General features: G+C 48.4%; 1 protein-coding gene across 1 annotated transcript in view; it reads right to left on the bottom strand.

Moving 5' to 3' along the window:
• Nucleotides 1-24,029, bottom strand: part of FKBP15 (FKBP prolyl isomerase family member 15) — a 79,299-nt gene that overhangs the window by 21,209 nt on the left and 34,061 nt on the right. Inside the window, exons 12-18 of the mRNA XM_065418704.1 lie at nt 14,619-14,738; nt 14,170-14,272; nt 7,602-7,705; nt 2,549-2,639; nt 1,125-1,234; nt 467-577; nt 180-274 (exon numbers count right to left, since the gene is read on the bottom strand). Of these exons, the coding sequence (XP_065274776.1) occupies nt 180-274; nt 467-577; nt 1,125-1,234; nt 2,549-2,639; nt 7,602-7,705; nt 14,170-14,272; nt 14,619-14,738 (734 nt within the window). The remainder of the gene's footprint in view (nt 1-179; nt 275-466; nt 578-1,124; nt 1,235-2,548; nt 2,640-7,601; nt 7,706-14,169; nt 14,273-14,618; nt 14,739-24,029) is intronic.

The following is a 24,029-nucleotide window of genomic DNA, read 5'->3' as shown; positions in this document are numbered from 1 at the left end:
TACAAGAAAGGCATGTCCTTGTGCTAGAACCCAAAGAATCTAGGACCCCTGTCCCCTGAATTTAACACTCTTTGTTCCATTCAGCAGTGAAATGAAGACCTTCTCTACAGGCAAAAGAGAAAGTGCAGTTAGTAACCAGGTCTGTAGCCATGAGTAGGCTGCACCTGCCCATTCCTCACCGCTGATTCCGCTCAATCAATTCGCCGATCTTCTCATTCTGTTCTTCAATACGGCTGCTCTTCTCAAATATCTCCTGCTTCAACCTCTCGTTCTCCTAAGGTGTAACCACAGAGTATGAGCATAGTCATCTTATTTGGGGTGACCTAGGGGATGCCACCTACAGCTGACTTCATTATCAGAAGAAATTTAATAGTAATGCTGCTACCGCCTAGGCAGCTACAGAACACAGTATCAGTTTCCTTACTGAGGAACCAACAAGGTTACCCTAGCACTCAGCCACCCTCACCTGAATGATGCGCTGGATGTTGCTCATGATCATGGCAGTTTCCATGGTAACTGAAGAGATGCCAGGTAGCAGCAAGTTGTTGCTAGTATTTTGTTTCTGTAACTCCTCCACCTGTAAGGAACAAACCATGGAAGCCAAACTTCAGCAGGATGTTAATGTGAGCATTTAGCACATCACAACTTGTCACAACTTCACCTGAGAGACACAAAGTAGGTGAAGTAGTATCTTTTATTGGACCAACTTCTGTTGGTGGATGATACAAGCTTTCTAGCTTCATCTGATCACTCATACAGCAGTTGTAGAATATGCATGTAAACTACAGCCATGCCATCTTGTGCAGGGCTGTGGGATTCCTCGGATGCGAGGCACTAAGTGTACGATCATAATAGACAGCTCCTTCATGAGGATCATCTTGCTGCAACTGGGCTTTTTTTATAGTAGTCAAATTGCATGTGAAGTATAATTAGTGAAAACTCCACCTTTACATGGTTAAGTTACTGCATAATGTACAAGCTAAACACAGCAGCTTGAACTCTTCAACAGAACACCTACTTCTGAGGCACTATATGGCTGAGAAGGGCAAGTGGCTTTATCCCCTTGTGAACAAGCCCCCTCCACATCAGGTCTCTCTCCTTTACTGCCAGGTCTATATCATTACCTTGGCAGCTAGATGATCCATTTTATCAGCTACTTTGCTAACAGCCATTCGGATTTCAGTGTTATGTTGTCGAGCTTCTGTCATCAAGAATGAAGTAACATCACTAGGTGCTAGAATGGGAAGGAGAGAGGTGACCAGTTAGCGTGGCAAAAAGACCACCACAGAAGCAGAAGTATTTGCATTGGTCTGCGTTCAAAGCCTGGCAGCTACAGGGACTGCCATCTTCCTAAAGGTCAGTGATTAAGAAGATCTAGAAAACAAGACATGTTATTGCTTTAACTATAAGAAACCAGGTCTATAATGGCAGGAAATCAATGGGACTTGTTTACAGCAATTCACAGATTCCAAGGCCAGAAGGATCATTGTGATCATTTAGTCTGACCTCCTGTGTAACAAAGACCAGAGAACTTCCCCAAAATAATCCCTAGAGTAGGGATTCTCAACCTTTTACTCCCCCCACCCCCATGCTATAAAAAGTCCACAGCCCACCTGTGTCACAACTGTTTTTCTGCATACAAAAGCCAGAGCCAACGTTAGGGGGTAGCAAGCAAGGCAATTGCCTGAGGCCGCACACCACAGGGACCCCCACAAAGCTAACTTTTTCAGGCTTCATCTTCAGCCCTGGGTGGTGGAGCTCAGACCCCAGGCTTCAGCCCCCTGTGGTGGGGCTTCGGCTTTCTGCCCTGGGCCTCAGCAAGTTTAATACAAGCCCTGCTTGGCAGCCCTCCTGAAAGCTGCTTGCAGCCCCCGAGTGGGCCCTGGAATCCTGGTTGAGAACCACTGGCCCTAGAGCATTTCTCAGAAAAACATCCAATTTTGATTTAAAGACTGCTAATGATAGAGAACCTACCACGACCCCTGAGAAATTGTTCCAATGGTTAATTATCCTCACTGTTAAAAATGTATGGCATATTTTTCCAGTTTGAATTTATCTCACTTCACCTGCCAGCCATTGGACTGTTACACCATTCTATCAGATTGAAGAGCTCATTGTTAAATATTTGTTCCCCATGTAGGAATTTATAGATTAAACAATTGGCAGCCACAATGACAACCACATGGAATAGGATAAACAATTAATAATTTATAATGAAATTTAACAAGTGACTATGTTAAAGAGTCACTAGCCACGTGCACACTCAGGAATAGATCTTAGGAATTTTTTTGCCCATATTAGTCCCTCCCCTGAGTGCACCTTGCGGGGTGGGGGGAGGAATTTGAATTATTAAGAATCATTTGTCCTTATCTGACATTAAAAAAAATAACATGGCACAACATAAAACTGAGCCAGCAGATGTAAGGGCTCTGAATGGGATGGGTGTATGTTTGCTTCCAGTCCTGTGTGGATATTTATTACAAAAAAATATTTACAATGCATCAGTGCAGCTGAGAGATTTCATATGGTGCACATTTTCCTGACATACCTTGGAAAGGTGATGGATACATCTGTCCTACAGGCTGGAGCTGGGAAGCAGCTGCAGTTTGTGAATAGGCATATGCCATTTCTGCATACGGCTAAGGAAAGAAGACACTTCATTTTGTTTTGTTCTAACAGTTTCAGTTACACGCTACTCACTATAATTTCTGTTATGGATGAAGTTTGAGAAACAAGGTCTGAGTGGAGCATCTGTAGATTAAATAGTCTCAAAATGGATGCTAAAACAGCAAATGCCAATGAAGCCATTTTTAAGGAAGAACAAGAATAAAACCCATTCACTTCTGTCCTACCTAGAGATGACCACCACAAAACCCAAATAAATTTTCTCCTGACAAGCGTTCCTCACTCAACGTAAGTGAACTGAAGCATTTGGGGGTCACAAATGCTATTAACGCAAAGACTTTCCATTTAGTCCAAAACAGGAGTTTTGCAAGGGAGTGTGTGAGCCGGATACACCTAGTAAATGTTCTCTAAATTTAGGTCAATTAACATTCCACCCACAAAAAACATCAACAAAAAAACCCCTGCAAGAGTACAAATAATACAGGCACAAGTCCAGCAACAGAGTAGAGGCTATCTAGTTTATTGCACTGAATACGGCATGTATTATTACCTGCCTTGTGGGAAAGTGGCAGATAGCCCTCAGAGCAAGTGCAGGCTCTTGAGACTAGAGTGGCTGAACTGGAGGAGCTAAGGGAGACAGAGAGGCACATAGAGGAGACTCTCAGGACACAGTAGAGAAGTTCCACTCCCCATATGACAGCCTCTGTGCTGTTGAGGAGGATGAAAGTCTTGAATTTATCTCACTTCACCTGCCAGCCATTGGACTGTTACACCATTCTATCAGATTGAAGAGCTCATTGTTAAATATTTGTTCCCCATCAAAAGGGGACATACACAAGCCCTCATCCCATCACAGCTTGTACTCTGGGGTAAAGGGATCAAAATGCCTGAAAAGAAGAAAATTGTTATCACTATGCTCCCTGGAATTCAGAGAGGGCAATATTTCTAGCATAAGCAAGGGATCCCCATCTGCTTGGCTTGGATTAGCCCTAAAGGACATATGCAAGCTCTCTATTATAGCAGCTACTGTTACCTTTTGGAATCTAACACTATATCTCATTTGTGTGCATATGCTTACCTGCTTTAACCTTGTAAATAATTCTTTTTTTTTTTCTTAATTAATAAATCTTTAGTCAGCATTCTAGGATTGGTTACAAGCATTGTCTTTGGTTTCAAATCTGAGGTACAATTGCCCTGAGGTAAGTGACTGGTCCTTTAGCACTGCGAATAACCTGAATATTGTTTTGATTTTTGGTGTAAGGTGCCATCTATTACAAAGGCAAGATAAACCAGAATACCCAATGAGACTGTCTGTGACTCCACATTAAGGCTGTTATAGTGCTTGAGAAGTTCACACTTGACACCTGGTTGGTGAAATCTAATAGAAGAACACGCTACTGATTGTTACAAACCCGGGCACAAACCCCAATCTGCCCTGAGGTTGGCACTCACAGTCATGAGTTACTTCAGAGAGCCTGACTGGGGGGCTGGAGTATTAGAAATATAGATAGTTGGGTTTTGATGACTGAGAAAACCACATGGTAAGTTGCCTGATCAGTGTGAAGGTCAAGGACCTCTCGAGACATCTAGACAGACCTATGTGCAGTGTTGGGGATGAGCCAGTGGTCATGGTACAAGTCGGTACCAATGACATAGGGAAAGGTAGGAGAGATATCCTGGAAGCCAAATTTAGGCTGCTAGGTAAGAGACTGAAGATCAGGACATCCATGGTAGCGTATCTGAAATGCTTCCAGCTCCACACACAGGGCCAGTTAGACAGGAAGAACTGCAGGGTCTCAATGAGTGGATGAGACGGAGTTCAGAGGAGGAATTTAGGTTTATTGGGACTTGGGGAAATTTTTGGGAAAGGAGGAGCCAATGCAGGAAGGATGGGTTCCACCTAAACCAAAACAGAACCAGAATAACGGCATGTAAAATTAAAAAATGTCTAGAGGCATTTTTAAACTAAGGGGTGGGGGAAACAGATAGGTGGAACACAGGATCTGGTCCAAGAGGTGAGTATAGCTAAACCACTACGTAACAGAGACCATAATGTAATAAAAGTTAACATCCTTGTAAGGGGAAAATACCAAAGAAATCCACCACAGTTTAACTTAAAAAATAAAAGGGGAACTGCACAAAAATGAGGCTAGTCAAATGGAAATTAAAAAGAACAGTCATAAGAGTGAAATGCCTGCAAGCTGCATGGAAACTTTTAAAAAACACTACAGTAGAGGTTCCAACTATAAGTATAACCCAAATAAAAAAATAAAAAAAAGGACCAAAAAAAGCTGCCATGGCTAAACAGAGTAAAAGATGTAGTTAGAGACAAAAAGACAACTTTTAAAAATTGGAAATCAAAACCTAATGAGGAAAATAGAAAGGAAAAAACTCTAGCAAATCAAGTGTGGAAGTATAATTAGGCAAGCCAAAAACAAATCTGAAGAGCAACGAGAAAAATAAAATAAAAATAAAAATAAACCCACAAAAAAAATTGCTGTTAGTTTTTGTAAGTACATCAGCAGCAGGAAGCCTAACAAACAATCAGTGGGGCCACTGGATGATCAAAGTGCTAAAGAAGCACTCAAGGAAGACAAGGCCATTGCAGAGAAGTTAAATGAATTCTTTGCATTGGTCTTCACTGCAGAGGATGTGAGGGAGATTTCCACACTTGAGCCATTCGTTTTAGATGTCAAGTCTGAGGAACTGTTCCAAATTGAGGTGTCAATAGAGGAGGTTTTGGAACAAACTGGTAAATGAAAGAGTAATAAGTCACCAGATCTCTTGGATGAATACCATCTGGTCCTGAAGGAGCTCAAATATGTAACTGCAAAACTACTAAATGTGGTATCAGGTTTCAGAGTGGTAGCGGTATGTAACTTATCACTTAAATCAGTTTCTGCACCAGATGACAGGCAGAGAGCTAATGGAATACCAATTTTTTTTTTTTTAAAAGACTCCAGAGGTGACCCAGGCCATTACAGGTCAGCAAGTCTAACTTCAATACCCAGTAAATTGGTTGAAACTATAGTAAAGAATGGAATTCTCGAACACACAGATGAACACGATATACTGGGGAAGAGTCAACATGACTTCTGTAAAGGGAAATCATGCCTTACCAATCTATTACAATTCTTGGAGGGTGTCAACAAGGGTGAATCAGTGGATATAGTGTACCTGGACTTTCAGAAAGCCTTTGATAAGATCCCTTGCCCAAGACTCATAAGCAAAGTAAGCAGTCATGGGATAAGAGGGAAGGTCCTCTCATTGATCAATAACTGGTTGAAAGATAGAAAACAACAGATAGGAATAAATGGTCAGTTTTCAGTGGAGAGGGGTAAAATAGCATGGTCTGCCAAAGATCTGTACTGGGACCGGTGCGGTTTAACATAATAATAAATGATCTGAAAAAAGGGGTAAACAGTGAGGTAGCAAAGTTTGCAGACAATAGTAAATTACTCAAAATACTTAAGTCCAAAGCTGACTGCAAAGAGTTACAAAGGGTGACAAAATGGCAGATGAAATTCAATACAAAGTAATGCACATTGGAAAATATTATCCCAACTATACACACAAAATGATGGAGTCTAAATTAGCTAAAAAGCAACAGAGGGTCCTGTGGCACCTTTAAGACTATCAGAAGTATTGGGAGCATAAGCTTTCGTGGGTAAGAACCTCACTTCTTCAGATGCAAGAAGTGAGGTTCTTACCCACGAAAGCTTATGCTCCCAATACTTCTGTTAGTCTTAAAGGTGCCACAGGACCCTCTGTTGCTTTTTACAGATTCAGACTAACACGGCTACCCCTCTGATACTTCTAAATTAGCTGTTACCACTCAGGAAAGATATCTTGGACAGTTCTCTGAAAAGTTCTGCTCACTGTGCAGTAGCAGTCAAAAAAGCTAACAATGTTAGGAACCATTAGGAAAAGCATAGATAGTAAGACAGAAAATACCGTAATACCCACTATACAAATCCATGGTATGCCCACACCTTGAATACTGATTGCACTTCTGGTCACCTGATCTCAAAAAAGATATTACAATTGGTAAAAGCACAGAGAAGGGTAACAAAAATTATTAGAGGTATGGAACAGCTCCCGTATGAGGAGAGATTAAAAAGACTGGGACTTTTCATCTTAGAAAAGAGAGACTGGGTGGGGGTGGGTGGGGAAATATGACAGAGGTATATAAAATCCTTATTAATTTTCACCACACCATTTGTGAAGTGTTGTTTACCCCTTCACATAACACAAGAACCAGGGGTCACCCAATGAAATTAATGGGCAGGAAGTACTTCTTCACACAATGGACTATCAACATGTGGAACTCATTGCCAGGGGTTGCTGTAAAGGCCAAAAGTATAACTGGGTTCAAAAAGAGTTCGATAAGTTCATGGAGAATAGGTCCATTGATGGCCTAGGGAGGTTGTGAAAATCTCCATCACTAGATATTTTTAAGAGCAGGTTAGACAAATACCTGTTAGGGATGGTCTAGATAATACTTAGTCTTGCCATGAGTGCAGGGGACTAGGCTAGATGAGCTCTCGAGGTCCCTTCCACTCCTACGATTCTATGGCTATTAGCCAACATGGTCAGGGATACAACCCCATGCTGTGTCCCCCCCTCAACCTCTGAATGCCAGAAGCTGGGACTGGATGGCAGGGGACGGATCACTCGCTGATTGACTGTTCTGTTCACCTGGTATTGGCCACTATCAGCAGACAGGATAGTGGGCTGGATGGACCTTTGGTATGACTCAGTATAGCTGTTCTTATGTTCTTTAATTATCCTTGTGGCTCTCTCCCTGAACCCTCTGATTTTTCAACATCCTTCAGTTTGGTGAGACGGCTCCTTCTTTATGTGGCTCCTCTATTCCAGTTGTGGATCCCCTCTTCCCAACAATGGAGAAGAGCATACATCTAAGGGAGCGCTGCCATCAGAAGCATCAGAGGTCTCCACTAGTTTGATTTCAATACCTGAAAGCTCTGTGCACTTCCAGGGAGAGCTGAATGGGGCTGGAGGGTTGCAGGCATTAAGGCAGCAGAGGGCACTTGGAGCCCAGAAACAGATGGTTGAGGTACTGAAAAGGAACAAGAGAAGATATTTAGCACAGTAAGTCTATCCTTTGTTGTTGACAGTCAGTTTCAGTTGTCTAAGTTACTTGACATAAGTGTATGGGACCCCTACATGATTCATGTAACTACAGTCACTGAACAGACCAAGGCTAAAGGGAGAGGGGGAGAGGGATAGCTCAGTGGTTTGAGCATTGGCCTGCTAAACCCAGGGTTGTGAGTTCAATCCTTGAGGGGGCCATTTAGGGAATCTGGGGCAAAAAATTGGGGATTGGTCCTGCTTTGAGCAGGGGGTTGGACTAGATGACCTTCTGAGGTCCCTTCCAACCCTGATAATCTATGAGACTGCCCACAATCCTGCCTAAACGAATCTGTATGATGGAGATTGAGGGTATGTCTACACTACGAGGGTATTTCGATTTCACTTAAATCGAATATGTGGAATCGATATTGCAAAGTCGAACTTGTGTGTCCACACTAAGGACAGTAATTCGACTTTGTGAGTCCACACTAACGGGGAAAGCATCGACATTGGAAGGGGTGCACTGTGGGCAGCTATCCCACAGTTCCCGCAGTCCCCGCTGCCCATTGGAATTCTGGGTCGAGCCGCCAATGCCTTCTGGGTAAAAAAAAAAGGGTCGAGGGTGCTTTTGGGTAATTGTCGTCATCCGTCTGTCAATACCGCCCTCCCTCCCTCCCTCCAAGCGCCGGCGGGAAATCAGTTCACGCGCTTTTCGGGTCATTGACAGCGCGGACACCACAGCATTGCGAGCATGGATCCCGCTGCAACCATCGCTGCAGTTGTGGCACTTGTGAACGCCTCGCAGGTTATCATCCACCTTTCCCAGAGGCAGATGAACCAGGCGAGGAGGCTACGGCACCGCGGTGAGGGCCTGAACTCTGAGAGGGGCACAGACCTCTCACAAAGCATGGGACCCAGCTCCGAGGACATCACGGTGACAATGGGTCATCTGGAAGTTGTGGAACGGCGATTCTGGGCACGGGAAACAAGCACTGACTGGTGGGACCACATAGTGCTGCAGGTCTGGGACGAATCCCAGTGGCTGCGAAACTTTCGCATGCGGAAGGGGACTTTCATGGAACTTTGTGAGTTGCTGTCCCCTGCCCTGAAGCGCAATGACACCCGGATGCGAGCAGCCCTGACTGTCCAGAAGCGAGTGGCCATAGCCCTCTGGAAGCTTGCAACGCCAGACAGCTACCGGTCTGTCGCGAACCAGTTTGGCGTGGGCAAATCTACCGTGGGGGTTGTTGTGATGCAAGTAGCCAACGCAATCGTCAAGGTACTGCTCTCAAAGGTAGTGACCCTGGGAAACGTGGAGGTCATCATAGATGGCTTCGCCGCAATGGGATTCCCAAACTGTGGTGGGGCTATAGATGGAACTCACATCCCTATCCTGGGACCGGACCACCAGGCCAGCCAGTACATCAACCGAAAGGGCTACTTTTCAATGGTGCTACAAGCACTGGTGGACCACAGGGGACGTTTTACCAACATCAACGTTGGATGGCCGGGCAAGGTTCATGACGCTCGCGTCTTCAGGAACTCTGGTCTGTTTAGACGGCTGCAGGAAGGTATTTACTTCCCGGACCACAAAATAACTCTTGGGGATGTGGAGATGCCTACAGTGATCCTTGGGGACCCAGCCTACCCGCTAATGCCCTGGCTCATGAAGCCCTACACTGGCGCCCTGGACACTGAAAAAGAACTCTTCAACTACCGGCTGAGCAAGTGCAGAATGGTGGTGGAGTGTGCTTTTGGACGTCTCAAGGGGAGATGGAGAAGCTTACTCACTCGCTGTGATCTCAGCGAAACCAATATCCCCATTGTTATAGCTGCTTGCTGTGTGCTCCACAATCTGTGTGAGAGCAAGGGGGAGACCTTTATGGCGGGGTGGGAGGTTGAGGCAAATAGCCTGGCATCTGATTACGCCCAGCCAGACAGCCGGGCGATTAGAAGAGCACAGCGGGACGCGCTGTGCATCCGGGAGGCTTTGAAAGCCTGGTTCCACAGTGAGCAGGGTGACCAGTGACTTTTAAGTTTCTGTCCAGAGAAGCTGAACCTGCCCCCGTTTCTTTACCCAGTTAAGGATGACTATCCTCTCCAGTTACAGACCCCCTCCACCCCCTTCCAAAAAAATAAATTCAGTTTTATTTTGTTAACGAACACCGTTGTCTTTATTACTGTTTTCGCGGGAATGTTTTAAACCTGGGACGCAGACTGTGGTGGGGAGCGGGTGTAGTGTACTGATGCAAATGATCCTTCTAAACTCCAGGAATGACAGGATTCGCAGTGGCGGATTGGTTGTTTCCACGGAGCCTGCCAGCCCTCCTGAGCGGGACTGCGTGTATGTGGGGGCTATGTAACTTTATGGCGGGGGGGGGGAGGGTTACAGATCCCCTGCTGCGTGGCTCTGTGATCCAGGACAAGGACCGCTGCATAACATCTGTAACTGCCCTCCCCCGCCACAAAGTCACAGAGCAACCCCCCCCCCCCAAACCACAGAACATGAAAACCACCTCCCAGACTGACCAGGGTAACTAGTCACTGCACTGTGTATGTGCCCTGCTGCTGGACCTGCCCCCGCCTCTGTAGCCTGCTAAAGGTGACTGTCCTGTCCAATTACCAAGCCCCTTCCCCCCCTGCAGACAGACTCTCCCTCAAAACAGCATGACTGAAACAGTAATGAACAGAAACGTATTTTTTATTAACAACCACACATGAAACTGGGGGGTGAAACTTGGACGGGGGCTTGCTTGAGGCGGCCAGGAAAGGACTTTTCAAATTTTGGGGAATGACAGCCTTCTGGTGCTTGAGCAGTCTGCAGGGGTGGAGTGAGAGTTTTCACGGACTCTCCCGCCCCTCCTTCTTTGGACTTTGGGCGAGGGGGGTATGGGTCTTGGTGGCGGGGGAGTGCGGTTCCTGATAGACTGCAGCGGGGCTCTGTCCTCCTGCCTCCGTTCCTGCAGAACATCAACAAGGCGCCGGAGCGTGTCCGTTTGCTCCCTCAGAAGTCCAAGCAGCGTTTGAGTCGCCTGCTGGTCTTCCTGCCGCCACCTCTCCTCACGGTCCATGTGTGTCCGGTGCATTTGGGACAAATTCTCCCTCCACTGGTTCTGCTGTGCTGCCTGGGCTCGGGAGCAGCCCATAAGTTCAGAGAACATGTCCTCTCGCGTCTTCTTCTTCCTCCGCCTAATGTGCGCTAGCCTCTGGGAGTGTGATTCCAGGCTGGGTTGGGAGACAGTTGCAGATGTGGCTGTGGGAAATGAGGAAAAGGCAGTGAATTCCTCCGAAACATAAATGTAGTTGTGAATCAAGAACCTTGATTCACAAGAACCTAGTCTTTCTCCGTGAACAAGACCATGAACCACACCTATCACATGCGCACTGAGGACAAGGTTGAATTTTCGAACCTCGCCTTCAGTGCCTGGGCTTTTGCACTGCCGATCTGGGAACCGGGGCAGGACACGGTACTCTCTGTAGCAGGCAAAGATGGTAAGCCGTAGACTTGTTGCAGATTAAAACTTTAGGAGTACCACTGGCCACCTTTCACATTGAAAGCAATGCCAGTCTGTGCTGCCAGCAATCGGCCAAGCAAGAACTGTGGCCCTGTCCCACCCCCTCGCGGATGTGCCAGGGAAAGATCCCTGGATGCTGACCCTCTCCTGCCCCCACCGCGTGGCTGTAAACCAGTGGTCACAGTTCTGTAAAGGAACTTGTTGCAAGCAGTCCCAATACTAATAGTCCCCTACCTAATTCAAAGCAGGTTGTCATGACCGACATTACCCTCATGAGGATCCCGGACACCGAGATCCAGAGGATGCTTCGAGAAAGCCTGCAGAGACCGGGGCCCTATGCTGCCATGATTTGCAAGGCACGGATTCCAGAGTACCTGCTTGTCTCCTGGCGCGGGAACGTCTCGTACTTTGGAGGACCAAGTAAAGCCGCTCTCCCCAGGAACCTGATGAACAGGCTATCCCTTTACCTGCAGGAGAGCTTTGTTGAGATGTCTGTGGAGGACTACTGCTCTATCCCCGGACATATAGACCGGCTTTTCATATAGCTGCTGTAGCAGGGACAAAAGAGTGGAGCAGCTTGGGCAGCACAATCATGCACAACCGGACACTGTTTGATTTTTTTATAAATACTTGTTACTGATTATTTAAGCGCCCGGGGGAAGAAATCATGAATCAAAGATTGTTATTAGTATTAATATTCAAGTTTTGTAAAAAATAAAGGTTTATATGTTTAAAGCACTTACCGCTTGATCCTTCCCCTGAATCTGTGTCCGGGTTACATGCTGGGGAGGGTTGGTAGGGGATCTCTGTAAGGGTGATGAAGAGCTCCTGGCTGTCGGGGAAATCAGCTTGGTAAGCGCTGCTGACTGCCTCGTCCTCCTCATCTCCTTCCTCATCTTCCCCGTCCGCTAACATGTCCGAGGAACCGGCCCTGGACAATATCCCATCCTCAGAGTCCACGGTCAGTGGTGGGGTAGTGGTGGCGGCCGCACCAAGGATGGAATGCAGTGCCTCGTAGAAACGGGATGTGTGGGGCTGGGATCCGGAGTGTCCGTTTGCCTGTTTGGTCTTCTGATAGCCTTGTCTCAGCTCCTTGATTTTCACGCGGCACTGCGTTGCATCCCGGCTGTATCCTTTCTCTGCCATGGCTTTAGAGATCTTCTCATAGATCTTTGCGTTCCGTCTTTTGGAGCGCAGCTCGGAAAGCACGGACTCATCGCCCCACATAGCGATGAGATCCAAGACTTCCCGATCAGTCCATGCTGGGGCCCTCTTTCTATTCTGGGATTGCACGGCCATCTCGGCTGGAGAGCTCTGCATCGTTGCCACTGCTGCTGAGCTCGCCACGCTGTCCAAACAGGAAATGAGATTCAAACTGCCCAGACAGGAACAGGAATTCAAATTTTCCCGGGCCTTTTCCTGTGTGGCTGGTCAGAGCATCCGAGCTCGGACTGCTGTCCAGAGCGTCAACAGAGTGGTGCACTGTGGGATAGCTCCCGGAGCTATTACCGATTTCCATCCACACCAAGCCTAATTCGATATGGCCATGTCGAATTTAGCGCTACTCCCCTCGTTGGGGAGGAGTACAGAAGTCGAATTTAAGAGCCCTCTATGTCGAACTAAATAGCCTCGTGGTGTGGACGGGTGCAGGGTTAATTCGATTTAACGGTGCTAAATTCGACATAAACGCCTAGTGTAGACCATGGCTTTAGAGATCTTCTCATAGATCTTTGCGTTCCGTCTTTTGGAGCGCAGCTCGGAAAGCACGGACTCATCGCCCCACATAGCGATGAGATCCAAGACTTCCCGATCAGTCCATGCTGGGGCCCTCTTTCTATTCTGGGATTGCACGGCCATCTCGGCTGGAGAGCTCTGCATCGTTGCCACTGCTGCTGAGCTCGCCACGCTGTCCAAACAGGAAATGAGATTCAAACTGCCCAGACAGGAACAGGAATTCAAATTTTCCCGGGCCTTTTCCTGTGTGGCTGGTCAGAGCATCCGAGCTCGGACTGCTGTCCAGAGCGTCAACAGAGTGGTGCACTGTGGGATAGCTCCCGGAGCTATTACCGTCGATTTCCATCCACACCAAGCCTAATTCGATATGGCCATGTCGAATTTAGCGCTACTCCCCTCGTTGGGGAGGAGTACAGAAGTCGAATTTAAGAGCCCTCTATGTCGAACTAAATAGCCTCGTGGTGTGGACGGGTGCAGGGTTAATTCGATTTAACGGTGCTAAATTCGACATAAACGCCTAGTGTAGACCAGGCCTAAGGGGCCATCTTCACTTCAAAGTAAGCAAGAGTTTGCCCCTAACCTGAGTTCCCTCCACACACAGAAATGCTGAACTCAAGTGCGGTAGTGCTTTTAACTCAAGTTGTCTGGCCTGCCAGGAGGTAAAGGTGAACACAACTCAGCTGCTAACATGACAACTCTGCAATGTGGAAGCCAGCTAGCTCCACTTGAGTGCTACGAGTCCTCCAATGCCTTCCCATAATTCCCCTTCTCTCCCTCATGTACACAGAAAGGACAGACATTCTCCCACAATCTACTGGGAAAATTCCTACAGCAGCTCAGCGAGCGATGGGATGTGCCCCCCGAAGTCTTAGTGACACAAACGAGTGCAGTGCCACTGTGGACATAAGCAGCTCAAATGTTACTGTGCTTTGCGGTCCTCTTCCACTCAAGCTAGACTAACTCATGAGAAGTAACTTCAGTGAAGATAACTAGAACCTACACTCAATAACTCAGCCTTCGGGTACAAGAAATAGTCCACCTGGAGAGCTGAGTGATGGGAGGGTCACTCACAAGTCACATCCTCTTTTCAGTTCCTTAAAGGAACACACAATTCATGCAGCAGAAAATGGTTAAACATGCCAGTCCATGACTCAGTTTCTACTTATCAAACCCATCAAACCCAAGCAGACCAATTCATTACCTTGCGTTGTCAACTGAGGCAGTACTGCATGAGCTGGCTGCAAGAAAGGTCTCTTGGGGGATGAAGAGACAGGCTGTGCTGTTCCTCTCAATGTATTTGGGTCCTAAAACATTCCCAAATTTCAGTCAGTATTAGTGAGCTAACAACTTAGTCAAAAATTTGGATGCAAAGCCATTCCTAAGACAAGATATGATTAACAGCAATGCACCCATGTATAGACAGGGAATTTAAGCTTGACAGGAATGCTAGCCTCATGTGGAACTGAATGTCAACAGTTCCAATCATACAAGGTGTCCCCATGAGCTTCAAAAAGGCACAAGCGAGACACTGACAGCAGTCACCCTGCAGGCAGGCAGAGCAGCCACTGTGCACTCAGCAGTAGTTCTTGTACTGCCTGGAATGTATATCAAATCCTACATTTTAAGGAACATTAGTGCTTGGTGACGCACCTCTATTTCTGAGTCACTGGAGTCAAGCTGGGTGCCTGCTGTTCCTGCAAGGAAAGGTAGCATAGGCTGTCCCATTTTAGCCATCCGAGAAATCAGCTTTGCTTTTGCTACATCAGGATTCTGGAAGAAACATTTGCAATTACATTGCCTCCGTATCTTTTAACCCGTTTTTCAGTGCCCTCTTGACACTAACCCGGATTACTATGGTTCTATAGAGCACAGAATTATATACTGACTCAGTTGCAGAAGCTTTGTTCAGTCTTTTTCCAGCTATCAAATTAAGAAAGTCTCTGTATTTAGAGAATTCCTGAGATCTTTTGTTCCTTTAGATAATACTTTAACTAAAGAGAGAATAGGAATTAATATACTGTTTTTACAACTGATTTTACAGTCATGAGTACTGTATGGCTATCTATTGTACAAACACATTAACAAGATAGAAAGAGACAAGCTGGATGAGGTAATATCTTTCATTGGACCAACTTCTGTTGGTGGATGGGACGAACTTCAGAGCTCTTCCTCAGGTCTGAACAAGGAAACCAAAGTTTCCGAACTAAATACAAGGTGGGACAGATTGTTAAGCATAAGGCGTTCACACAGGTTGCAGCATAGCTTTTGAAGGTGTGCAGATTTTCTTTGAGAACATGACAGAGGTCAGATACAGAGTGTTCACATTGTGAAAATTCACACAGGAATTGAAGGGAATCAAATCTTTCCTGAAACAACTCTACCACCTCATCCTCCAGGGACCCCACTCCAGGGACCTCCTACATGCTTCCCAAGATACACAAACAAGGGAACCCAGGCAAGGCCATCATATCTAGCCAAAGGAATATCAGGACTCACAGAAGCCACCTTCAAACACTCACCACACAAGGGGCAGTTTCCTTCAGAACACAACTGATTGCCTCCAGAAACTCCACGACATTAACAACCTCCCTTAGAACACCATCCTTGCCACTACGGATGTCAATCTCCCTATACACCAAAACCATCATCATGATGGAATTGCTGCCTGCCTCAAAGATAGTAACTCCTTGCTTAACGCTGTAGTTATTTTCCTGAAAAATGCTACTTTAAGTGAAACGATGTTAAGCGAATTCAATTTCCCCATAGGAATTAATGTAAATGGGAGAAGGAGGGGGGTTAGGCTCCAGGGAAATGTTTTTCACCAGACAGAAGACTATATATACACACACCTATACTGTGTGTATGTATGTGTGTGTGTGTGTAAGGGTATGTCTACACTACGAGGGTAGTTTGATTTCACTTAAATCGAATATGTGGAATCGATATTGCAAAGTCGAATGTGTGTGTCCACACTAAGGACAGTAATTCGACTTTGAGTCCACACTAACGGGGAAAGCGTCGACATTGGAAGCGGTGCACTGTGGGCAGCTATCCCACAGTTCCCGCAGTCCCCGCTGCCCATTGGAATTCTGGGTCGAGCCGCCAATGCCTTCTGGGTAAAAAAAATGTGTCTAGGGTGCTTTTGGGTAATAGACGTCATCCGTCCGTCACTACCGCCCTCCCTCCCTCCCTCCAAGCGCCGGCGGGAAATCAGTTTGCGCACTTTTCTGGTCAGTGACAGCGCGGACGCCACAGCACTGCGAGCATGGATCCCACTGCGACCATTGCTGCAGTTGTGGCCGTTGTCAACGCCTCGCAGCTTATCATCCACCTTTCCCAGAGGCAGATGCAGATAAACCAGGCGAGGAGGCTACGGCACCGCGGTGAGGGCCTGAAGTCTGAGAGTAGCACAGGCCTGTCAGAAAGCACGGGACCCAGCACCGAGGACATCACGGTGACAATGGGCCATGTGGATGTTGTGGAACGACGATTCTGGGCACGGGAAACAAGCACGGACTGGTGGGACCGCATAGTGCTGCAGGTCTGGGATGAATCCCAGTGGCTGCGAAACTTTCGCATGCGGAAGGGGACTTTCATGGAACTTTGTGAGTTGCTGTCCCCTGCCCTGAAGCGCAATGACACCCGGATGCGAGCAGCCCTGACTGTCCAGAAGCGAGTGGCCATAGCCCTCTGGAAGCTTGCAACGCCAGACAGCTACTGGTCAGTCGCGAACCAGTTTGGCGTGGGCAAATCTACCGTGGGGGTTGTTGTGATGCAAGTAGCCAACGCAATCGTTAAGGTACTGCTCTCAAAGGTAGTGACCCTGGGAAACGTGGAGGTCATCATAGATGGCTTCGCCGCAATGGGATTCCCAAACTGCGGTGGGGCTATAGATGGAACTCACATCCCTATCCTGGGACCGGACCACCAGGCCAGCCAGTACATCAACCGAAAGGGCTACTTTTCAATGGTGCTGCAAGCACTGGTGGACCACAGGGGACGTTTTACCAACATCAACGTCGGATGGCCGGGCAAGGTTCATGACGCTCACGTCTTCAGGAACTCTGGTCTGTTTAGACGGCTGCAGGAAGGTATTTACTTCCCGGACCACAAAATAACTCTTGGGGATGTGGAGATGCCTACAGTGATCCTCGGGGACCCAGCCTACCCGCTAATGCCCTGGCTCATGAAGCCCTATACTGGCGCCCTGGACACTGAAAAAGAACTGTTCAACTACCGGCTGAGCAAGTGCAGAATGGTGGTGGAGTGTGCTTTTGGCCGTCTCAAGGGGAGATGGAGAAGCTTACTCACTCGCTGTGATCTCAGCGAAGCCAATATCCCCATTGTTATAGCTGCTTGCTGTGTGCTCCACAATCTGTGTGAGAGCAAGGGGGAGACCTTTATGGCGGGGTGGGAGGTTGAGGCAAATAGCCTGGCATCTGATTACGCCCAACCAGACAGCCGGGCGATTAGAAGAGCACAGCGGGACGCGCTGTGCATCCGGGAGGCTTTGAAAGCCTGGTTCCACAGTGAGCAGGGTGACCAGTGACTTTTAAGTTTCTGTCCAGAGAAGCTGAACCTGCCCCCGTTTCTTTACCCGGTTAAGGATGACTATCCTCTCCAGTTACAGACCCCCTCCACCCCCTTCCAAAAAAATAAATTCAGTTTTATTTTGTTAACGAACACCGTTGTCTTTATTACTGTTTTCGCGGGAATGTTTTAAACCTGGGACGCAGACTGTGGTGGGGAGCGGGTGTAGTGTACTGATGCAAATGATCCTTCTAAACTCCAGGAATGACAGGATTCGCAGTGGCGGATTGGTTGTTTCCACGGAGCCTGCCAGCCCTCCTGAGCGGGACTGCGTGTATGTGGGGGCTATGTGACTTTATGGCAGGGGGGGGGGAGGGTTACAGATCCCCTGCTGCGTGGCTCTGTGATCCAGGACAAGGACCGCTGCATAACATCTGTAACTGCCCTCCCCCGCCACAAAGTCACAGAGCAACTCCCCCCCCCCCCCCCCCCGCCCAACCACAGAACATGAAAACCACCTCCCAGACTGACCAGGGTAACTAGTCACTGCACTGTGTATGTGCCCTGCTGCTGGACCTGCCCCCGCCTCTGTAGCCTGCTAAAGGTGACTGTCCTGTCCAATTACCAAGCCCCTTCCCCCCCTGCAGACAGACTCTCCCTCAAAACAGCATGACTGAAACAGTAATGAACAGAAACGTATTTTTTATTAACAACCACACATGAAACTGGGGGGTGAAACTTGGACGGGGGCTTGCTTGAGGCGGCCAGGAAAGGACTTTTCAAATTTTGGGGAATGACAGCCTTCTGGTGCTTGAGCAGTCTGCAGGGGTGGAGTGAGAGTTTTCACGGACTCTCCCGCCCCTCCTTCTTTGGACTTTGGGCGAGGGGGGTATGGGTCTTGGTGGCGGGGGAGTGCGGTTCCTGATAGACTGCAGCGGGGCTCTGTCCTCCTGCCTCCGTTCCTGCAGAACATCAACAAGGCGCCGGAGCGTGTCCGTTTGCTCCCTCAGAAGTCCAAGCAGCGTTTGAGTCGCCTGCTGGTCTTCCTGCCGCCACCTCTCCTCACGGTCCATGTGTGTCCGGTGCATTTGGGACAAATTCTCCCTCCACTGGTTCTGCTGTGCTGCCTGGGCTCGGGAGCAGCCCATAAGTTCAGAGAACATGTCCTCTCGCGTCTTCTTCTTCCTCCGCCTAATGTGCGCTAGCCTCTGGGAGTGTGATTCCAGGCTGGGTTGGGAGACAGTTGCAGATGTGGCTGTGGGAAATGAGGAAAAGGCAGTGAATTCCTCCGAAACATAAATGTAGTTGTGAATCAAGAACCTTGATTCACAAGAACCTAGTCTTTCTCCGTGAACAAGACCATGAACCACACCTATCACATGCGCACTGAGGACAAGGTTGAATTTTCGAACCTCGCCTTCAGTGCCTGGGCTTTTGCACTGCCGATCTGGGAACCGGGGCAGGACACGGTACTCTCTGTAGCAGGCAAAGATGGTAAGCCGTAGACTTGTTGCAGATTAAAACTTTAGGAGTACCACTGGCCACCTTTCACATTGAAAGCAATGCCAGTCTGTGCTGCCAGCAATCGGCCAAGCAAGAACTGTGGCCCTGTCCCACCCCCTCGCGGATGTGCCAGGGAAAGATCCCTGGATGCTGACCCTCTCCTGCCCCCACCGCGTGGCTGTAAACCAGTGGTCACAGTTCTGTAAAGGAACTTGTTGCAAGCAGTCCCAATACTAATAGTCCCCTACCTAATTCAAAGCAGGTTGTCATGACCGACATTACCCTCATGAGGATCCCGGACACCGAGATCCAGAGGATGCTTCGAGAAAGCCTGCAGAGACCGGGGCCCTATGCTGCCATGATTTGCAAGGCACGGATTCCAGAGTACCTGCTTGTCTCCTGGCGCGGGAACGTCTCGTACTTTGGAGGACCAAGTAAAGCCGCTCTCCCCAGGAACCTGATGAACAGGCTATCCCTTTACCTGCAGGAGAGCTTTGTTGAGATGTCTGTGGAGGACTACTGCTCTATCCCCGGACATATAGACCGGCTTTTCATATAGCTGCTGTAGCAGGGACAAAAGAGTGGAGCAGCTTGGGCAGCACAATCATGCACAACCGGACACTGTTTGATTTTTTTATAAATACTTGTTACTGATTATTTAAGCGCCCGGGGGAAGAAATCATGAATCAAAGATTGTTATTAGTATTAATATTCAAGTTTTGTAAAAAATAAAGGTTTATATGTTTAAAGCACTTACCGCTTGATCCTTCCCCTGAATCTGTGTCCGGGTTACATGCTGGGGAGGGTTGGTAGGGGATCTCTGTAAGGGTGATGAAGAGCTCCTGGCTGTCGGGGAAATCAGCTTGGTAAGCGCTGCTGACTGCCTCGTCCTCCTCATCTCCTTCCTCATCTTCCCCGTCCGCTAACATGTCCGAGGAACCGGCCCTGGACAATATCCCATCCTCAGAGTCCACGGTCAGTGGTGGGGTAGTGGTGGCGGCCGCACCAAGGATGGAATGCAGTGCCTCGTAGAAACGGGATGTGTGGGGCTGGGATCCGGAGTGTCCGTTTGCCTGTTTGGTCTTCTGATAGCCTTGTCTCAGCTCCTTGATTTTCACGCGGCACTGCGTTGCATCCCGGCTGTATCCTTTCTCTGCCATGGCTTTAGAGATCTTCTCATAGATCTTTGCGTTCCGTCTTTTGGAGCGCAGCTCGGAAAGCACGGACTCATCGCCCCACATAGCGATGAGATCCAAGACTTCCCGATCAGTCCATGCTGGGGCCCTCTTTCTATTCTGGGATTGCACGGCCATCTCGGCTGGAGAGCTCTGCATCGTTGCCACTGCTGCTGAGCTCGCCACGCTGTCCAAACAGGAAATGAGATTCAAACTGCCCAGACAGGAACAGGAATTCAAATTTTCCCGGGCCTTTTCCTGTGTGGCTGGTCAGAGCATCCGAGCTCGGACTGCTGTCCAGAGCGTCAACAGAGTGGTGCACTGTGGGATAGCTCCCGGAGCTATTACCGATTTCCATCCACACCAAGCCTAATTCGATATGGCCATGTCGAATTTAGCGCTACTCCCCTCGTTGGGGAGGAGTACAGAAGTCGAATTTAAGAGCCCTCTATGTCGAACTAAATAGCCTCGTGGTGTGGACGGGTGCAGGGTTAATTCGATTTAACGGTGCTAAATTCGACATAAACGCCTAGTGTAGACCATGGCTTTAGAGATCTTCTCATAGATCTTTGCGTTCCGTCTTTTGGAGCGCAGCTCGGAAAGCACGGACTCATCGCCCCACATAGCGATGAGATCCAAGACTTCCCGATCAGTCCATGCTGGGGCCCTCTTTCTATTCTGGGATTGCACGGCCATCTCGGCTGGAGAGCTCTGCATCGTTGCCACTGCTGCTGAGCTCGCCACGCTGTCCAAACAGGAAATGAGATTCAAACTGCCCAGACAGGAAAAGGAATTCAAATTTTCCCGGGGCTTTTCCTGTGTGGCTGGTCAGAGCATCCGAGCTCGGACTGCTGTCCAGAGCGTCAACAGAGTGGTGCACTGTGGGATAGCTCCCGGAGCTATTACCGTCGATTTCCATCCACACCAAGCCTAATTCGATATGGCCATGTCGAATTTAGCGCTACTCCCCTCGTTGGGGAGGAGTACAGAAGTCGAATTTAAGAGACCTCTATGTCGAACATTTGGGACAAATTCTCCCTCCACTGGTTCTGCTGTGCTGCCTGGGCTCGGGAGCAGCCCATTAGTTCTGAGAACATGTCCTCTCGCGTCTTCTTCTTCCTCCGCCTAATGTGCGCTAGCCTCTGGGAGTGTGATGCCAGGCTGGGTTGGGAGACAGTCGCAGATGTGGCTGTGGGAAAGAGAAAAAGGTAGTGAATTCCTCCGAAAGATAAATGTAGTTGTGAACAAAGAACATAGTCTTTCTCTGTGAACAAGACCATGCACTGCACCTATCACATGCGCACTCAGGACAAGGTCGAATTTTCGGACCTCGCCTTCAGTGCCTGGGGTCTTGCACTGCCGATCTGGGAAGCGGGGAGGACACCGGAATTTCTGTAGCAGGCAGACATGGTAAGCCGTAGACTTGTGGCTGCTTAAAACTTTAATAGTAGCACTGGCCTCCTTTCACATTGAAAGCAATGCCAGTCTCTGCTGCCAGCAATCGGCCAAGCATGAACTCTGCCCCTGTCCCACCCCCTCGCGGCTGTCCCAGGGAAAGCTCCCTGTATGCTGCCCCTCTCCCGCCTCCACCGCGTGGCTGTAAACCGGCGGTTACAGTTCTGTAAAGGAACGGGCAAGCAGTCCCAATACTAACAGTCCCCTACCTAATTCAAAGCAGGTCATCATGAGCGACATCACAATAATGAGGATCTCAGACAGCGATAAAGAAAGGATGCTTCGGGAAAGCCTGCAAAGACCAGGGCCGTATGCCGCCATGCTGTGCAAGGCTATGACCCCGGAGTATTTGAGGATCTCCTGGCGCGGAAACGTCTCCTACTTCGGAGGACCCAATAAGGCCGCTCTCCCCAGGAACCTGATGAACAGGCTTTCCAATTACCTCCAGGAGAGCTTCCTCGAAATGTCCCTGGAGGATTTCAGCTCTATCCCCGGACACATAGACCGCATTTTAATATAGCTGCACTGGCAGGGACTAAAGAGTGGAGCGTCTTTGGCAACAGAATCATGCACTACCGGACACTGTTAGATTTTTTTTAAATAGTTGGGACTGAATAGTTAAGCGCCTAGGGCAAAGAAATCATGAAAAACACATTGTTCTTATTGTTAATATTCCAGTTCTGTTAAAAATAAATGTTTAGATATTTAAAACACTTACTGCTTGATCCTTCCCCTGAATCTGTGTCCGGGTTAAATGCTGGGGATGGTTGGTAGGGGATCTCTGTAAGGGTGATGAAGAGACCCTGGCTGTCGGGGAAATCAGCTTGGTAAGCGCTGTCGACTGCCTCGTCCTCCTCATCTCCTTCCTCATCTTCCCCGTCCGCTAACATGTCCGAGGAACCGGCCCTGGACAATATCCCATCCTCAGAGTCCACGGTCAGTGGTGGGGTAGTGGTGGCGGCCGCACCTAGGATGGAATGCAGTGCCTCGTAGAAACGGGATGTGTGGGGCTGGGATCCGGATCGTCCATTTGCCTCTTTGGTCTTCTGGTAGCCTTGTCTCAGCTCCTTGATTTTCACGCGGCACTGCGTTGCATCCCGGCTGTATCCTCTCTCTGTCATGGCTTTAGAGATCTTCTCATAGATCTTTGCATTCCGTCTTTTGGAGCGCAGCTCGGAAAGCACGGACTCATTGCCCCACACAGCGATCAGATCCAAGACTTCCCGATCAGTCCATGCTGGGGCCCTCTTTCTATTCTGGGATTGCACGGCCATCTCTGCTGGAGAGCTCTGCATCGTTGCCAGTGCTGCTGAGCTCGCCACGATGTCCAAACAGGAAATGAGATTCAAACTGCCCAGACAGGAAAAGGAATTCAAATTTTCCCGGGGCTTTTCCTGTGTGGCTGGTCAGAGCATCCGAGCTCGGACTGCTGTCCAGAGCGTCAACAGAGTGGTGCACTGTGGGATAGCTCCCGGAGCTATTACCGTCGATTTCCATCCACACCAAGCCTAATTCGATATGGCCATGTCGAATTTAGCGCTACTCCCCTCGTTGGGGAGGAGTACAGAAGTCGAATTTAAGAGACCTCTATGTCGAACTAAATAGCCTCGTGGTGTGGACGGGTGCAGGGTTAATTCGATGTAACGGCGCTAAATTCGACATAAACGCCTAGTGTAGACCAGGCCTAAGTTTTAAACAAACAATTTAATACTGTACACAGCAATGATGACTGTGAAGCTTGGTTGAGGTGGTGGAGTCAGAAGGTGGGATATTTCCCAGGGAATGCCTTACTGCTAAATGATGAACTAGCACTCGTCTGAGCCCTCAAAAGTTAACATGTTGTTGTTAATTTAATGTAGCCTCATGAAGACAGCACGAATGGAGGGAGGAGACACAGAATGGCAGTGGCTGCAAACATTCCCTGTGGAAACGGAACGTGATGATGAACCCATGTTATCCCACTGAAGAGCACCACTCCCTCAACTTTCCAAAGTGCCGGGGAGTGGGGGTGCACATGTGTGAGAGAGAGAAACACACACCCCATGTGTGTAAGAGAGAGAGAGACCTGCATTGCCCCTTTAAGTACGCTGACCTCACTCTAAGTACACTGCCTTTTTAAGTACAGTAACTCCTCACTTAAAGTCGTCCCGGTTAATGTTGTTTCATTGCTGATCAATTAGGGAACATGCTTGTTTAAAGTTGTGCAATACTCCCTTATAATGTCGTTTGGCAGCCGCCTGCTTTGTCCACTTCTTGCAGGAAGAGCAGCCTGTTGCAGCTAGCTGGTGGGGGCTTGAAACCAGGGTGGACCGGCAGCCCCATGTTCCCCACGTGGCAGCCGCCCAGCAGGCTATCAATTGCCATCAATTGCCAGCAGTTCAGCGGTCCCTTCCCCCCA

The sequence above is a fragment of the Emys orbicularis genome, chromosome 18 (assembly GCF_028017835.1).
Source record: "Emys orbicularis isolate rEmyOrb1 chromosome 18, rEmyOrb1.hap1, whole genome shotgun sequence".
In the NCBI taxonomy this organism is placed as follows: domain Eukaryota; kingdom Metazoa; phylum Chordata; order Testudines; family Emydidae; genus Emys; species Emys orbicularis.
Note: the sequence above shows the minus strand (reverse complement) of the source record. Positions and strands in the feature narration are given on the sequence as shown.